The sequence below is a fragment of the Bombus affinis genome, chromosome 4, assembly GCF_024516045.1.
Source record: "Bombus affinis isolate iyBomAffi1 chromosome 4, iyBomAffi1.2, whole genome shotgun sequence".
Taxonomy (NCBI): Eukaryota; Metazoa; Arthropoda; class Insecta; order Hymenoptera; family Apidae; genus Bombus; species Bombus affinis.
The window spans coordinates 826,432-845,276 of record NC_066347.1 but is presented as its reverse complement, the minus strand read 5'-3'; the positions used below and the strand labels follow the sequence as shown (position 1 = coordinate 845,276).

Sequence of the window (18,845 nt, the reverse complement as noted above, 5' to 3'; positions counted from 1 at the left end):
ATCTATGACAAGCATATTCTTGGATACTATAATCAACTCTTTGAAGATTTATTTATAAACCAATAGTTCACATCCTACATACAGCATAAGAGAATATTGATTTAATCAAACCAAAAATATTAAAAAAGCAATAAAAAGATTTGCTTACAATGTGTTACTAGAAAAAATCACATAACGAAGATATGAAAATGGTAGAAGAAAAAATGAACTGTTTGCGAATGCAACGATAAAAAATAGCCTTATTAATCTGTGTGTGCGTACATTCGTGAAGATAAAACTTTTCCTTGGAAATTTTGTTCACAAATAAACCCGAAATAAAACTGCGTAAAAACGCTGTTTAATTTATCAAAGTTTTACATCTGCAAAATTATTTACAATAAATGGGTATCTTTATCTCGATCATTTGTCTAATGTTTTGAAACATTTGTCTGTTTTTATAGGTATTACGGATATTTCAATAAGTTCCTTGGTAAGTCACAAAAGGCTTGTCTTATCACGAAAGAAGGTTCTAAAGGAACCTCCAAATAATTAAACAACTTCAAAGAAATTGGAAAGCACGACATCCTCCATCCGATAGAGTATTCTATGATATTTTTCTTTTTTCTTACGACAAAAGTAAAACAAAGCGATCAATTTATTAGTTAACTATGAATATACCTATTTTCATCTTTTATCGCATTTCAAATCTACGTTTAATATATTTTTCTCATTTCCTGTAATAATTTTTCGACTCTATTTTAAATAAATTCTACGATGTAATAGAAAACAAACTATTTTTCAATATTTTTCACTTTTAAAATCCGTCCCCTAAAACGATCGTGGTGGAAAGAGCAACATGACCAAATGTGGTCTCAAATCGCAATAACCAACATGCTGGTTAGAACTGGATCAGAGAGATTAACCTTAATGTCAAAAGCTTACATCTTTCTCTTTCTCTCTCTCTCTCTTTCTCTGGAGAAACCTTAGGATATTATTCTGCTCGAAAAAGACAAACGAATCACTGTCACAAGAGTTAAGACATTTGTCCAATGTCTATTTCATGAATACCCGTCTACGTGTTTTTCTTTAGGAAAATCAAATCAAATCAAAGAACAAATGGAATAAATAAAGAAATAAATAAATCTCTAAAGGATCAAGTTACATTATGTTAGGTTGGATAATAAGATCAATTACTATGATATATTTATCTGCTGCAGCTGACATACATAACATTTTAATAATACTCGACAAAACGTACAAAGTAATATTACGATTTCAAATTGGTCAGCAACCCATAAAAATTATCTTGTTCGCGTCAACGGATTCACATTGAATTTACACCTTGAAACGCACGTGTAGCAAAGTGCACGCGTGCCTCTGCTCGATGAATACGTTTAATAAAGAGCGCAATTTTAGCCAGAGAGCCGGTGCACATATACTCGACGAAGACTGAATACTGCCACGTTCAAGTACAGCTGTACGTTATAGTTCTTTCTCTCCCGAGGGGAGTATCCCGAGTGTTATACATACGTTTTAAAAAAAACTGTTCAATACGTAGAACAGCCGAAACGACGATTACAGTGATGATATATTTTTTTACAAGGATAAATGTTTAATACGTTTGCTACCAGTGTCACATACATATGTGTGACCTATAACTCGTGTATATACCTATAACTAACATAATCATTAAACAAAAATCAAGACATTAGACTGTTGATTGAGGATCACGTGGGAAAAACGTCATAGGGCTATATTCGTAAAGAAAGGGTATTTTATTATTTCTTAATCGAAAAGAACGACAATTTGAGCCAAGATAGGAGTATATTATCTCTCGAAAATAGATGGTAAATTCAAAAACTTTTATGTAAAATCAACAAAATAATTAATATTATGACAATCGATATTTTAAAAATATCCAAGGATAGATATTTAACAAGAGCACGTATTTTTAGTTAGAGCAATTTAGCTAATATCGAGCCAGGTAATAGTGTATCGTACTTTAAACTTTCTTATATAAGACAGCTTTATAAATGAAAAGATAATGAGAAAAAGAGAGAGAGAGAGACATAGATAGATAGCCGTATATATAATCATAGATAGATAAACATATATATATATATTAAATATTAGTTAAATTATTGAGAGTCTTATCACAACTCCAAAAGAAAGGCCCCAATATAATATATATATGTCGGAGATGAAAGGACATGGGGCCTTTCTTTTAGAATTGTGATTAGACCCTCAATACTTTAGCCTAAATCTTACATTATAGCGGTACTTGAATAGTAAAACTGAGAAGTAGTTGTTTATGATTTAACCCGATTATGTGTGTCCGAGAGTTAGGACGATGGTCTTGGGCTCAAAGTGACATAACGGGTCGCTGAACGTATCCATGGTCACGGGATGGACATTTTTATCTAACAGAGGTATGGAGTAATTGCATAACTCTCCTTAAAAATATAGCGGACCCGAGGGGTACAGAGAGGTACGGAGAGGAGTATATAAAGGCAGTTCGACTTGGACTAAAGAAGTTAGTTAAGAGTTAGAAAGTTAGAGTCAAGAATTGGAGTTCCACTTGTGGACGAGTTACACGTGAATCGTGGACCATGGAGAAAGCACACTTGCTACCTCGTTGACCGTGGCTACGTTCAGCGACCCATTATGTCACTTTGAGCCCAAGCCCATTGTCCTAACTCTGGGGCACACATAATCGGGTTAAATCATAAACAACTACTTCTCAGTTTCACTATTCAAGTACCGCTATAATGCAAGGTTTAGGCTAAAGTATTGGGGTCTTACCACAATTCCAAAAGAAAGGCCCCGATGTCCTTTCATCCCCGACATATATCTGCTTGTTTTTTATATGTTTTATCCTTTGTACTTTTGTACGATATATTTATTGTAAATAGAGATTATAGAGGATGAATTTGATAAAGCTGTCTTTTATATAGCGAACGTTTTTATGAGCGAACGTTTAAGCTGGGAAAGGTAAATGCTAACGACGAATGAAAAGCTATTTCTAGAATGTAAGCGTAGAGCGATACGAATGAAACAACGTATACATCTTACTAAACGTGATAAGAATGTGTATTGTATGTATCATATCTTTAAGAATGCAGACTAATTGAAAGACTAGAGAGTTCTGTGCGAATCTATAGTGGGTTGAAAGTCGTGCAGAAATATAGAGATAGCATTTGAAAGAATCAAGTCGCGTTGAATGACCTTTTGTTATCTCATTTTATATTTAATGAGCGAACATCTACCCGCAGCCCAATATTCCCACAGTATTTTTGGAATAGGAATACGCTGCTTGTAACGATTAAGGATTTATATAATTGCGGAATCTCTGCCAACTTCCTTGCTCATGAATTCGAAATATTCGATAGACATATCTGAATAGTTTTATGCTTTTTGGAAATAATCACGGGCTACGACATTTGTTCGACAAATTTTGATGGGAAGTCTAATAAATTCTTTCCGTCTCTTTAAATAAAAAGAATTTCTAATGAATTTTTCTACAATGATTTCTGCTGTCAGGGAAGAAATATTCAGGACGATAAGGAGATTGATCGTGAAAAATTGCCTTGGATGAAGAAAATCTATGGTAAATTTTTTCACATAAAGTTATTGTGGGAAAAAATTTTTACCGAAAAAGAACGTTCAAAATAATAAAAGTGTTGGTTGTGTAAAGGAAATCAATAATAAATAGTAAGAATAGATAAGTGTAGATTAATGCGAAAACATGCCTCAAATTATTTAAATTGTGCATTTACCCTATTAATCTTATTGCACGGAATGAAATTAACTGCTAACAAATTTCGCTCGAGTCAGACAAATTTGATTTCGTCCCACACGCAATCAGTTTTTCACGACATACACGTTTATCGAACGGTTCTGAGAAAGAGAACGGCGGAACATATCCGATATAACAAAATTTTGTATTATATTACTTAAATACTTATTTCTTTAGAAGATATTAAATTAGAATTATGTCCGCAAAAAAATTGACAAGATCTTGAATCAGTTATCTTAAAATCATAAAATATTTGACAGGTGTTTTCACTTGTATATTTTCTCTATAAGGCTTCAGACTAGTTTAATAATACGAGTATTTGCTAAGTAACTACGTCCCAAATTCTTTTTAATCTAATATGTAGAAATGTAGTTTTCGGACAATTTACTGTTTATAAAATATAAATTGTTCCAAAATTACAAGGATATCAGATTTTCATAAAATTCGTATAATTACAGATGAAAATACACAACGATAAAATTCCATTTATTGGAAATATCTTCATTTATTGGGAAACAAACAGTTCGGACAATTGGAGTTCACGCACGCGTGCACACGATGGGTCGCCTCAACAGTAAACCACGTGTCAGAAACCTCGACACCCGATGAGAATTCGACAATAGACCAAAGACGATGTCGCCAACTGGACGATATGCTACGCCTCCTCGACCAGGTACGAACAAGACGCACCACATGCGGAACGCCGACGACTGTTGGACAGTCACAGGATTGGACAGTCACAGGATTGGACAGAAACAGATTCCTATTCCACAGGAAACTTTGGACGAAGACACACCCCCTAGGTAGACATAAGCAGCAGGTGCTTGAAGAGAAAAACGGCTCATCATGCTCCCGTCAACCTCTAAACTCTGCTACTCACATTTCATACTTTTCCGTTTATACCAAACAGTTAAAATAAACATACTAAGCCCAAGCTTACTAGAAATCTTTAACCCCTTGCCATACCATTTAACTGGGAAGAATCCGGGCTCGAAAGGTTGCGCCCGAATGGTCGGGGAAAAAGCCGAAGCGGCAGAGACAGACTGTCGGAACTTGAAACATAAAATCGTGCGGCTAAATGAGAGATAGCCGAGCCCGTGAGATTGATGCGATCGTGCTCTTATGGAGTTCAAATGAATTTGAACCAAAAGCTTTTAAAAAATATTTTAATTAGTACATATGATTACGGTAAATCTTGTATAAGCATTAATGCTGTAATTAATCAATAGCGGAATACAAATAATTTGAAGCATATCCAGGGCAGTAATATTTGAATTGAAATTAATTTTCTGACTATGTCATAATCACCGGACCTAAAAATGCAAAACAAAATATAAATAAACAATTTAATTATACGAAGCCATAAATAACTATTTTATTGAAAAATACTGACAAATCTAAAAACTAATAATCCTGAATGGTACTTTATAAAACATTCCGGTAAATGCAAAGCTACCTTACATTTTGTGCACTCCCAGATCGTTTCGCTTCGTTTTTTCCGTTTGTAACAAACTTTACACATTCCAGTTGGCTGTTTCTTTTTAAGCGTTCCATCAATATGCTTCGCGAAATGACCCCAATATTGTGCTTGTAATCGTAATGATGCTGTACTTTCTGCGGATTTCCCGCGTTTTGTATAATCAGTTAGCTGTACATGTTTTAAAATTGCCTCAGCTATATCTACTCTATAATTCACATATGATTGCTTTCCTTGATTATGTAATTGTTTTTTCATAATATATGTATTAAATAGAGCCATGTCAGACATGTAAAAAGAATAGTTTTTTTTAGCCCTTGCGCAATTTTCTCATAATGGGGAAATATGCCTGCATTTGGTCATTGGGATCGATCGCTTTTCGGAAGTGATTCTAATAATTCAAAATGGACAGTTTGTGAAGAATCTAGCAAAACACTACCAAGAATGAAACTCATAATCGGTGAAAAATTTACAGGGCCGCAAGTATCCTCAAATGGTAAACAATCGTTAGATTTTTTGAAGATATTTTTTGCCGATGAGCTAATCAAATAGCAACTGAAAGAAACAACTATGCTCCAAAACTGATAGGGGCGAGGACACTGTCATCACATTCAATTTGGCATAAAGCAAGGTTGCATTTTGGCGAATGCTTTATAAATTATCATACAAAGTTACAGAAATTAATACTACAAAATCATATTTTCAAAGATATAAATATAGATGAATTACTAGAATATAATAATATTTTTATACTATTATAATAATATTATAAATATTATATTATTTATAAAATTTATACTATTATAATATTATTATACTATTATAATAATATTTTTATAGAATATAATAATATTTTCATGTTAACATTTTAACATGAAAATTGGACTACGAGCCTGACTCGTGATATTCGGGTTTGGCTCAAAATTTTCATCACGAGTCAGACTCGTAAAAGTATGGCAAGGGGTTAATTTACCTCCACCTTGAGCGTCAATATCGTTCAAGGTTCGTTCATATAATAGAAATCGAAGTTCGAATAAGCGGATTAGATCGGCCGAAGTTAGTTTAATTAAGCACAAATTAAAAATTCATTTCTATAATTGGTATATCGATTCAGGTGATTCTTGCGTTGATAAAAAATTTTCATTTGGAAATAACTTACATCCTACATATTGATTACTATTTGACGTTTGTTATATAAGCTGCTTTTAATGTCTTTTACATTAATGACTTTTAACGTGTTTTCGTTCAATGGCTCTTACTGAGTCCCTGTCGTATGAAAAGTATTTTTTACTTAAATGCAGGCAGATTATTTCACTGTTATAATACGAAACTCGAAAAAATTTTGAAAACGCTGTCGTATACACAATATATTGTATCTACTCGGTCTCTCGTTGGTTTTCTCCGCACTCTGTCACGCCATGAAAAAGAGTCTCGAATAGCTTCTCGTCCCTCGTACTTTGTTCATTTTTTCCCCTTCCACGAAACGCTCATTAGTTCGTAATTACATACAAAAAAAAAGACATACAAAAATTTTCGAACACTTGTCACAGATCATTTTTATAGATGTACATATTATATGGAATAAAAACTTTTTGAAATTTCAAGTTATCGTACATAAAAAGCGTTATCCCAATTTCTTTTTTTAATTTCAGCGATTTTCAGTCATTGACTTTTTTGATATTTACAAACATATTTGAAATAAATATTAAAACTAAAAATTAAAAGATAATTACCTTCTTATGGCCTTAATAACTTCGTCCCTGAAGACGTCCAGGCTTAAGATCAGTATCTTATCCATCGCTTCAAACAAAAATCAGCGGAACGAAAGGATTTGACAATGCTGACCATAGAATATGTTGCATTTGCAAAAATATCTTTTTTATCTTTCCTTCAACCGAAACCACGTCCAATTGAAAATATCGCAAAACAGACGTTCGAGATATTTCGTTTGTAGCGTAAATGGAACTGCGTCACAAGATTTCTCGTCCGTGGATATGAGAGGATTAATTAGATCATAAAAGATACTAAAGACAAACGTTATATCCTTCTCGGAGCAATGTTTACCCTCTCCGTTGTATTTGTTTTACGATAAAGGGGATCAAGGGGATATTTTTGCATTGTGTAGATGGCGACGAATACTTACATAAAAGAATGTGAGATTTTTAAGATTTCAACGTGAAAATATTTCAGGGATTCGGAAAGCGTGGTAGAACCTCGAGGTCCGGCAATCGCTTTTAATCAGCGTTTCATGTATATTTTCACGATTAGAAGACGAGTGACGTTAAATGATTCATAAGCAATCGTTCGAACTACCTTACGGGCAATCGATAAGTCGAATAAAAAGGAATTTCCAGAAGAGTATATTTTTAGATCGATGGATGCCACAACCTTGGTTGTATAAAAGTTGATCTAAAAATAAGTGACCAATCCTTGCGGCTTATTTACTAATGGAAAATCCGTTCATCGACGTGTAACGGTTTACGCGCAAGTACCGTTTTAAAAAAAGGCCCGCCACTGTATTATTTCTCCTTTTCGCGCGAAGCCGCGGGAATAAGTTTTAATAGAATTTATACGTAGTTTTTACAAAGTAGCCTTAATAAATCTTTCCTTACCGCATAGTACATTGAATTGCAACTTTGCGTGAGTGTAAAATTCCAACTCGCTTCCTTGATACTTCAGATCCATCGTAACATTTCGCATGAACCCAGTGTCCCAATTACTTACGAACGGAAGTGTATGTACACGTGTAATAATTGATCGTGTCTAAATCTGGCGGAGAAACGCAAAAGGAAAGTGATTTTTCTCCGATTTAAACTGGATTGGATGGAAGAAACCCCGTTTTAGACGTAGCAAGGTCATATTGATTGGGAATGATTTTAATTTGTAATGGTAAACTGTGTGTTATACGAGGAATGTAGGAAACGAGGATTACACGGTTTTAATGGTAACGTATAGGATTATTCTGCTTTCAACGTTGTTTAATACATCAAGCACCATACAGTGAAATATCATTTGAAGATTTAAACAAAGTAACTTGTTGTTTTATCAAGATAAAAAAATGTATTGGAACAGCAGACACAAGAGTTCAGAAAACTGCAATTATAGTAATAAATGTTTCAATTTCCTTAAACTTTATTAGATTGCAAGGAAAGGACGAATGAAGAAATAGTAACTGGAGAAGTGCCTATTAACCCTTTGCACTTCTATGTCGAGTGTGACATCAGTTTTTATCTCAGGAGCTCCTTTGTCGAGTTCCACTCGACATTCTTTCAGTTTCACCTTTTTTTGTGAAATGTGCGAAAGAAAACCAGGATTGCATCCTGGAAATTGTTTTAAGATATATCATACACTTAAAAATTACAAAATACAACAATAGTGTGAATAAAACTGGTATTTAAGTGAATTTGTTTCTTCCTCTATTTATTTAAATTGTCTTATTTTTCAATTAAAGTAAATTTCAAGTAAAACACTTAAAAACGTTGAGAGCTGCTGGCAACGAAATTGAAATAAAATTCGGAGTGCAGGGGGATAAGCGTTCGTCGTTTGCATTCTCTTTACAAGGGACCATCTCCAAGTTTTCCATTAAACAGTGTTGCGATAACATCTTTCGTTCTATTAGTCCGTGTTCTGATAACCAAGAGTCTACTGTATAATTCCCTAAAAATGCCAAAGTTAATCCCATTTCTACTATACCACGTCAAGGCACATCCGGTTCTGGGAAATTTCCATAACGCGCGAGCTATCTACCTAGAGCAGTCAAATTTTCGTGGAAATTGATGCTATGGTTCGCTGCATGCATATTTTATCGCAATTATTTGCTCGTTTCTTAACTGCTTGGAAATAAATCATTCCACGAGAAACGCAAACACTTCGATGGAACTCGGCAAGTTACGTAACCGGACGAAGCCAGAGAGGAATTCTCGCGTTTTCCTTATCGAAAAAATTATTTATGTCGCGATATCAGGTGGGCTTGCTAAAAATATTATCGCTTTGCAATGCGGAACAAATCGATCCAACGTCAACGAACCACGTGATAGAACATATCGAAACCACGATGCACCTTTTCCTGTCTATATTCGACGTTATCAACATCCTATCGAATTATATACAGATTTAATCAAAACCTGTACGATACGTATGTAACGACTAATTTTAACGTAGAACACATGTTTCTTTCTCTTACGTGGATTGCTAGTCAAGTACAGGTATTATCGTGAAAAGCTGTTACGAGCTGATCTTAAGAACGTTCGGAGAACAGTATTTTTAATGCATCATTGTAAGTTTAAATTGGTGTTTTTTTATTTGAAGTGTATCAGTGATTTCATTACTCAAAGTATTTTAAAGACGATTGATCTCAGAATATTGCGAAACATTAAATATATGCGTAAAGCGAAATATTTTTCAAAATATAACATTTACAGACAGAGTGCAAATAAATTCGTTTATAATCCACGATCAGACTTGTGGAAAAGTTTCAAGAAAACGAGTAACATCGCGGATAGGCTGTGTAGCTTGAAAGCAGTCAGTGTTAATTTCCAAGCTGGTGTACTAAATATGATGCATTGACGATCGATATATGTATTAAGAGAATATACTAACAGTCTTATGTAAAACTATACGTGCGAATCCGAGGCCAGAATATTGGGTTCATTTGCAAGGAAAGTCAAATGAGTGATGAACTATGCAGTAGAAAGTTTGAGACAACATACTAGGTTGGCTTTGCAATGCAAATTTTGTATGTTTCTAGAGTAAGTAAACTATAGAGACGTGTTCCTTTTTTCAACTGCAAAGGGTTATATTTATCTAGATGAATTATGCCCTGCATTTTTATCATACGTTTTATACAATAAATAAAAATATTTATTTTAAACGTTATTTGTAATATAGTTTCTGGGTCCTGTTGCACGATAATTCATTAGGAAAGGATAATCAAATAACTTGAAATTTGTACAATTTATTTGTGACATTTCATTCGTTTTGTTACCAAACTTATATCTGTTACATAAGAAAATATGTATATTAGTACTTTCTAAGACTTGTAAAATTTCGCTAATAATACTAGTTTAAGAGTGTTTAAGAGTCCTCCAAGAGTAAATTCACTTCCAAATTTCTTCACGGATAGAAATATGAATTCGTGTTTTTCTAGACACAACAACTAAGGAAAGGAAATCTAAATAGAACTTTTTTTCTAAATATTATTCTAAATATTTGAATATTTGCTATATCTTTCCATATAATATTCATTCTGGCACATTCAAATTTTTCATAAATGCATAAACATCCGCAGTCTTCTAGGAAAATTACGTTATTACAATGCATCAGACTTCCAATATGCTGATGATCATAAACGTTAAACGATCATCGTCAGAAATAAATGAAAAAGGATAACGTCAGACTTACCCATTGACGACGGAAGAGGATTCATCAATGTTCGATGGTCCCGACACCTGGACTTTGGGCAAGTTGTAGATATCCACCTGTCCTTGTCCAAACCCATGCCCATGACTATGCTGTTGCTGTAGTTGTTGCTGTTGGGTATGCGTCGTCGAATGTTCATCGCTGTCGCTACTCTGCGGAGGCTCAGATCCTACTCCTCCACGAGGTCTGAAAAAAGATAATACCTTCGAAATATTAAATCGGACTATGATCATTATCTTAAATATCGTTAATTAATATACTGTCGGTCTCCCTCCGAATTCCTTGTCAGAAATGCTCTTTTTTTATCCAACGACCACTGCATATCTGAAATTTATACGACACTGGTCGTAAACAACGGATTTGATTACAGAGAATCCAACTCATCGATAAATTAATTTAATTCGACAGTCGATAATCGTGACTTCTCGCATGGTTATTGCGATTTTTAATATTTATTAAGTTGCTCCGAGGGAATTAGTATAAGATTATTATTGGATCTGGCAAATTTCATCTTTAACGATTTTTAGAAAGTTCTTGTTTGAAATTTGTGGAAGTAACGTATAACAATCTAATGTTTCGTTGCTTTGAGATCGAAAATAGAATAAATATTGCAGTTTAAAATACACCAAAATAGACAGGAAATAGAATAATAAGAGCTTATATTAGATGCAACAACGGGAAGGAAATGATCCACATACGTCAACGATGACATGTTTAACCTTACAGAGACGACGCGCACTAAGGCTCGTTGTTTTTCTAAGTGGCGTAAATTTCAAGATAATAGGGCACAAGGTAAAAAGAAAGAAAGTTTCTTTCTATTTGTAACGTAAAAAATCGATTCTATTTAATAGAGTCATAATCGACGAATATAAAAATGAGTCTGTGATTTAGTAACTTTCGCGACGTCTAGAAATACATAGTTGGCCAAAATACCGTTACGGGACACAGGACTTAATGGATGACACGAGAAACGAGTTTAAAAAAGTCACACCTGCGATGAGTGTTATCGTAGCTAGCAGTCCAGTAGAGGGGCGCCACTGTCCCACGTTACACGGCTACACAGTCACATACAAAAACTGACTTAAAATTAGGTCTTCTCGCACGACTCACGAATAGTCGCTTCAATTACTCCAGACTTCCTATCCACTCCTTCCGGTCTTCGTGCTACATAACAACGAAGACCTTGACAACTTTTCGTGGAGACGTTCGAACATCAATACGGTTGCAGCATCATTTTTCTCTGAGAAGCTGCTCGGCAGATTAATGAAACTTTTATCGGATGACATATAAATACTTCTTCTCTTGCAAATCCTCTTCCTACTGTTGTTTTCCTCTTGTATTCGGAGACTAACCACCGACAGATTCGAACCGCCTTTCGAAGAATCCCTCTTCTAACACGATGCACCAACTTCCTTCATCTCGACACAATTCGAGTATTTTGAAAATAGGCAAAACTCGTTTAGTTGGTTCTCGATCAAAGTGCAAGAGTATACAACGTGGACTACGTGATACCAACAAAAGTTTGCGGTGAAAATACAGCAATGCGGTGTGCCGAACGTGCTGCAGTCCGCGCTCGTGCGACTCCTCGCTACTAGACGAGGCTTTCGCGGATGTACGCCAATGGTACAGCACCATTGGATGTACGTGAACGCACACTCAGCTGTTTCGGCGCGTCTGCGCCAGTCCTGCCAGCTATTGACCGAACACCACGCTGCTGGTTGTATAGCTATATAGACGAGTTGATTTGTAAACGTGTGTACACGTGGGAATGTATGCGATCTAACTGAAACGATGGGATCGCATCGTTGCACACACCGCTATCTCGGAAGAACGGCCGATAGAGGGATCGCGGTATCGGTCAGCTGATCGCGAATGTTGTTTCCCGGACTAGCCCAATCTATTTCCGTCTCTCTTTATTGCGCGATGACCGCAATAGCGCGAGTGAAACAGAGCGATACACGTGCACAGTCTTAGGTTGATACGAGTTTACGGTGGACGTTTAATTGCCTCATGGATTGATGAAATAAAAATAATTTCCTCATTAAGCAACTACCGGTGTGCATCGCGATGACTGACAGGAGCGTAACGGAAGAATCGTGGGTCCAGCGTGAATGAAAATTTTTAATTCTGTTGCAGGGTTGTCTACAAATTGGATCGAAATTGTATTATGACGGTGATCCTGAATTTTCAATCTGTATAAAATATTTGTATCGTCGATGAGCTAGAAACTTTTCATTCAATAAAACGAAATATATTCGACGATGAAATCCAAGATGCGAATTCGAGATTCTATATGAACGATTTGTAGAATACAAAGAACAAAAATGACCATATGTAGAAATAACGAATGATAATTAAAAAGAATATGTAATTTTAAAATTAATCAGCAATTAGTTAACATGTTTTGGGTGTCAAAACAAGTAGTTTGAAACATTTTGGAAAATGCAAGGACATTGAGCCTGGTTCAGGTCCGTACGACGTCAACTCAGATTCCTGGTGCAAAAAATATTTGTCCCAATCTTTAATATCTTGTATTAAACTTTATTTGCATAACGATTGTTACTGAACAAGAAGCAACGACGTTATAATATAATAATCTTGATCAAACACTGTAACCGATCCAAATTTAATGAAATACTTTGGTAGCCTAAAATTCAGAGGACCTCTACACGATACATACAGCCCTAAATACCGACACATCAACGACTGTCGCTGTTTAACGCCTTAATTTATGATCTCACTATGTTATTTCCACTTATTATACCGCTAACCTATTCATATTCAACTCTATCTGCACAAAATTCACTGGTCGGGAGGTCCTATATCCTCCTATATCTAAAGTAACACACCCTATGCACCACTCGATGGTCAGCCTCTCGCAACAAAATGCGCAGTATTCCTATCCCCAGACGAGAGATAGAGAACGCGGAGACGATTGCGTTTGCGGAAATCGCTATCTCTGCCACGAATGTATCCGGAGGGATCCACTGAACCGTTACTAGTGCACACACGATAGATCAGAGAGACTTACGTGGGCATTGACACGGCGGGACAGCCAAGCTGCAGAAGATTTCTGGCGAGATATTCCGGCGCAGGTGCGTCGATCGCAGGTGCGGAGTGCCTGGCGGGCCGAACTGGTATGGTATCTCCTTTATCTGGGGTCCATGTCATGGACACCGATGATTTTCCATCGTTCGACGACACGTACGATTGATTGCTATTGACGGTACTTGGGTTTGATGATTTTGCCAATCTGAGGGATGTACTTCGCCGAAACGTTGCTAGTTCGCTGTCTGAAAAAATTTCCTTGAGATATTTATTTAAACGCTAAAAAAGAAATCAAATTTGCATTCATAGAAGAATTAAATTATATTTTCTTATATTCTGAGAGTTTGTCTTAAATCAAACATATCACGATTATGTTGATTAAGTGTGAGATAAATGTGAAAATGTAAATAAACAAATGAAAGATAAATGCAAGTGTATAAAGCAAATTAAAAATATAAAGGAAAACACGAAAATATAAATAAAATGGATACATACATAAATAAATTAAAAAGTAAATAAATAAAAAGCTAAAGATATGCTGTTCCATATGTTCATCGATTTAATAAGGCGAATAACAAACTGAGTAGAAGTCTTTAGGTTACTAGGTTAGTTTTATGTTAATTTCACAATTCTCGACATAACTATGGATGATATTCATTTCAATTTCTATGAAGTATGTGAAATTGAATGCACATGATGTGTATAATGTAATTTAAAGATGGTTAATTTGAATGAGTTGCTTCATACAAAGGAATAAATACTGTGAATAACATATACACTGCAATATATGCTATATATAATACTATGAATGCTATAATAATTATATATTCTTCTATGAATTCTTACGTTCCTATCGAATATGTATTTTTACAATTAAAGATAAGACATTTTATACATACCATAACCTTATTTGAAAACAAAACATGTGTTCGACAAAAACATTAACATATGAAGGATTACTTCGGAAAGAAAATTTCTATAGTCATAATATTTTTACGCTTGAATGACAGAATTTACTTTTGAAACACATTTTCATTTTATTAAAAGTTATTTCGTTAGTACTATCTAACCAAAACCTTATTATCGAAATTACGGTTATCGGAAGCACGTGTTAAAATAACCGATATTATGCGAAAAATACACAGAAACACTCTTCAAAAATAATTATTTGTTGCTCGAACAACGGAAGACTCGGAATTGCCCAACTTCAACGTTAAAAACAAATTCAACTACCGTCGAAAGTGGAAACGATAAAGATGCAAAATGTAGTCCATAGTCCAAGCTCTAAGCGACATTCAACTACATGTGATGGACATTTATAAATACAGATGACACGTCACAACACTCTTACTTTTATTCCTTTCATGAACATAATGTTCGGACAAGTAAGATTTTTCACCTGAGAATCCTCGTGTTGACATCGTTATCAGGTACATACGTTCCTTTTCACCGAAACACTAATAGACGATAAAATCAACTAAATATATCGATGAACGACAAAGTGTAAAATCGCGATCGAGTTATGCGAAACGAAAGGTCCACCGAATGAGCTGAGAAGCAAATGATGTTTAAGAAACAGGTGTGGTGATATTAGCAAACACGCGTTTCTTGCCTATTCTTGGCGACACTGCTTTAATTCGTTTAAAACCCTATTGCATCACGTCAACCTTAGCATTAGTGTACTATATCTTCGGTTTCTCATAAGTTACGTGAGCGTATTACAGACATGCTTCTGTAATCAAATCAACGCCATCCAACCGTTCGTGCATATTCAGGCTTACCTCGTATCTGATCGATTCCCAGAGCCATAAAAAATAACCTTGATGATCGATGCAGTGAAACACGAAATATAATATACAAAGACGGTGCACGAATTTCGTAAAGAAATCGTCCAGAAGTCGAATACGACGAAATGAGAGGATTAACGCTCGTCTGTATTAACGTCTTTCGTGGCCAAAGTATTTTGGAAGAAGCATCTAAAGGAAAAAGCTTATGTTAAAGAGACTTTGAGAAATGAAATAAAATAAAATAAAATTTTTTTTTAACAAAAATGTGTATAAATAAACATATAGGATTATTTTGCCATTTTTTAGGATGTATTTGTATGTTTCTGTAATTGTATATTTCTTTATAAACTAATAGATTCACTTTTTATCTTAATATTTATATCAATATCATATATTATTTGCAAAGAAGTATTACACAAAAGTTATCAACTCTAATTTTACGAAACTTATCATATGAAAAACAAAGAAAGACCTAAAACCCATATTTATATTTTTATTGTCTTTCATACAATTAATTTTACAAAATAAGATAAGATATCTTTATATCTATAAAATCTTTATCGTATCTATAAAAAGCTAAAATATCTTCGAATCTAATCTAATGTTTCCAGATACAAGTATCTCAATACCTTCCCATAAACAATAAAAAGTGCATCGATTAATTTATAAAAAAAATATACAGCCTTATTCAAGAGAAAATCGATGGACTCGAAGATTTAAAAAAAGTGACTTTGGAGGATAAAATCATGAGTATCACAAAATAAAATTAAAAACAAAAGAAGATCATTAAAGAAATAGGATAGACATATACAAAATTTAGAAAGTACATATTATTTTTTAAGAGTTCGAAATTATTTTATGGATCTCTACACAGATGCACATCTCCCTAAGTCGAAAAAGATACGAATCCTTTTGTTGTTAATTTTATACTGATTTTACTTATATCATAAATATAGCATGAGTCGTATTAAAAATCACGAATCTTTTGCTCATCGAAGATACTGAAATTATATAACAACGTATGAAAAACGACTTTGTAAGCCTCTGACTAACAACTAAAAACTCGAATGCCTCACTTAGGTACAAGGACAATCACGCTTTTTGGCAATAAGCCGCGCATCCTTCCCGGGATTGCCGTATTTCCCCGAACATATTTGCGACACGTATGAATTCGTGTATCTTCCTTGATTCACAATTATTTCCGGAATTGCACACATCTGGGAATTCCATAGTAATGTAATCACATAAAACTTCCACGATTTGGAATAGATTACTAATCGTTCTAACGGAAACTTTCTTTCCGCTTTCTTAGAAGATTTTAAGGAATTACGCGATAATCGTAGAGAAATAGTTTTAAGGGAATTGTTCTTATCGAAATTACAAAGATATGAATAACCTGTAAAATTTTCTCTATTCGTATATAGCACTTTAGGAAAATTTTAAGCCATTTATATATCCGATTAAAGAATTCAAATAACAAACGATGTAATCGTCGAAAAAATAACAAATAATTTTCTTAATAGAAAATTGAATACAGTATTGGATATTGTAAATAAGAATTTATTTTTAGAGCCAAGTTAGCCGATTTAGCTATTAGAGCCAATATAAAGTAAAGCTAAAATATAGTAACTGTCAACTTTAAGCTAATATGTTTCTTATTTATACTGGAAACCTCTTCAAGTTAGAAAAATACGATTGGCCGGAAAATGATGAAAAGAACGCAGCAAGGTTTAGAACACAACAGACCGCGAGTTGACGTAGTCCGATAATGAAAAAATACGTACAGCAAAGAAAACAAGAGTTAGCGGATCGAAGAGTACCATGATAACTACAATATAATATCGTCGGTGGTCGACCGATAGCACGTTCAAGTTCCATTTTATTCGCGTGCTCGTTAATTCGATCTCAATTAGTATTAAGTGAGCACATATATGCACGTCCGTTCCTCACAGAGAAAGTCGCGAGTTCAAAGCTGCATATTTCTCGACAAGCAGGACAGATTCTACGCGAAATTATTTTTAATCGAATCGAAACAGAGATAGACGATGCCAGCCATAAGCACTAGGACATTTGTTCTGTTCCTTTTAATTAGAGAATTAGAATTATAATATTAATATAATTATAATATTTTAAATTAGAGAAAATTGAAGTTTTATTATATACGCAATTTTTGTGCCACCTTTGTTTTTCTTCATTCAGTTTAAAATATTCAGTTATAAAATATAAATATATAGTAATATATAGACTGTACATTTTTATACGCTATATATCTTTAATTAACGTGTAAAAAAACATAGAAACTTCCAAATATTTTAACATATTTTGAAAAGTGAAAAAATATTACATATATTTTTACATTAGTATATTTTAACTAAAGGAGGTAGAAATATACCGAATCGAGGAAGCTTCGGGTTCTGTAAAACACGTATCGGTATCTAATATATAACTAAAATAACAGATTTTTAATAAAACAACTAGGAAATAAAAGTAATGGCAAACAGCGAATCTGTAACAAATAGCACAGCTTTCCTTCGAGAAAACCTATCCAGCATTTTTTTCACTTTCTATTATAATTGTTGAAGTATTTGAGTTTCTTTATGTTCTTTAACTCTTACGTAAAGTTATTGTCGCCACAAATTGGCTAAAATGTTCGGATGCTTACGAGCAATGTATGTGCATTTCAAGTGCCTAATGAATAGACATAATACAATATTCTAGTACTTATGACTAGCAGGATAAATCTATATACAGACTTCATCGTGCGTTTCATAATAATTGACATAACACGCTTTTCTAAACTACGCAAATGAAGTATGCGTTTATCTAAGCGACAGGGCATAATACATACATACATATGTAAGTCGCGACACTTGTAATGAGACGCATTGCATGAAGAAATGTGCACTCTGTTTACGGCGAGCATGCCAACGACAGATTAAACCGATCTTAAAATAGAAGGTCAGTCTGCATTGCATTGAAAATTGTCACATTTATATGGAATCAGTCGCTCTGTCGGGGAACGAAACGTTAAAATAGATTTATGCGACGACTCGCGAATGCTACTACCGTCAGAGTCAAAATATAACGGGGTCTCTTATAAATATTTGGTTTTTTGAATACTACAGAGGACAAGTGTGATAAGTCACATATAATATCATAATATTTATCTCTCTCTCTCTCTCTATATATATATGTAGGAAAAGGGTCCTCCTCAAATATAAAAAACAAACATAATTATTATATTTCCAGCTACAAAACTAACATTAAATATAAATCTAACAAATTATATTGCACACTTTCATATTTTTCTAATTTTAAATACTTGGTGTTTAAATAAATG

At 34.1% G+C, this 18,845-nt stretch overlaps 1 protein-coding gene across 3 annotated transcripts in view; it reads right to left on the bottom strand.

The window, feature by feature from the left end:
* The window catches only part of LOC126915460 (GRAM domain-containing protein 2A-like), a 76,299-nt gene that overhangs the window by 53,368 nt on the left and 4,086 nt on the right, over positions 1 to 18,845 (bottom strand). Inside the window, exons 2-4 of one of the 3 annotated variants that reach the window (XM_050720173.1) lie at positions 15,500 to 15,694; positions 13,702 to 13,963; positions 10,653 to 10,856 (exon numbers count right to left, since the gene is read on the bottom strand). In XM_050720173.1, coding sequence (XP_050576130.1) covers positions 10,653 to 10,856; positions 13,702 to 13,963; positions 15,500 to 15,694 — 661 coding nt within the window. Of the gene's footprint in view, positions 1 to 10,652; positions 10,857 to 10,930; positions 11,008 to 13,701; positions 13,964 to 15,499; positions 15,695 to 18,845 lie in introns of those variants that run through there. The other 2 variants (XM_050720174.1, XM_050720175.1) reach the window with 2 other exon arrangements.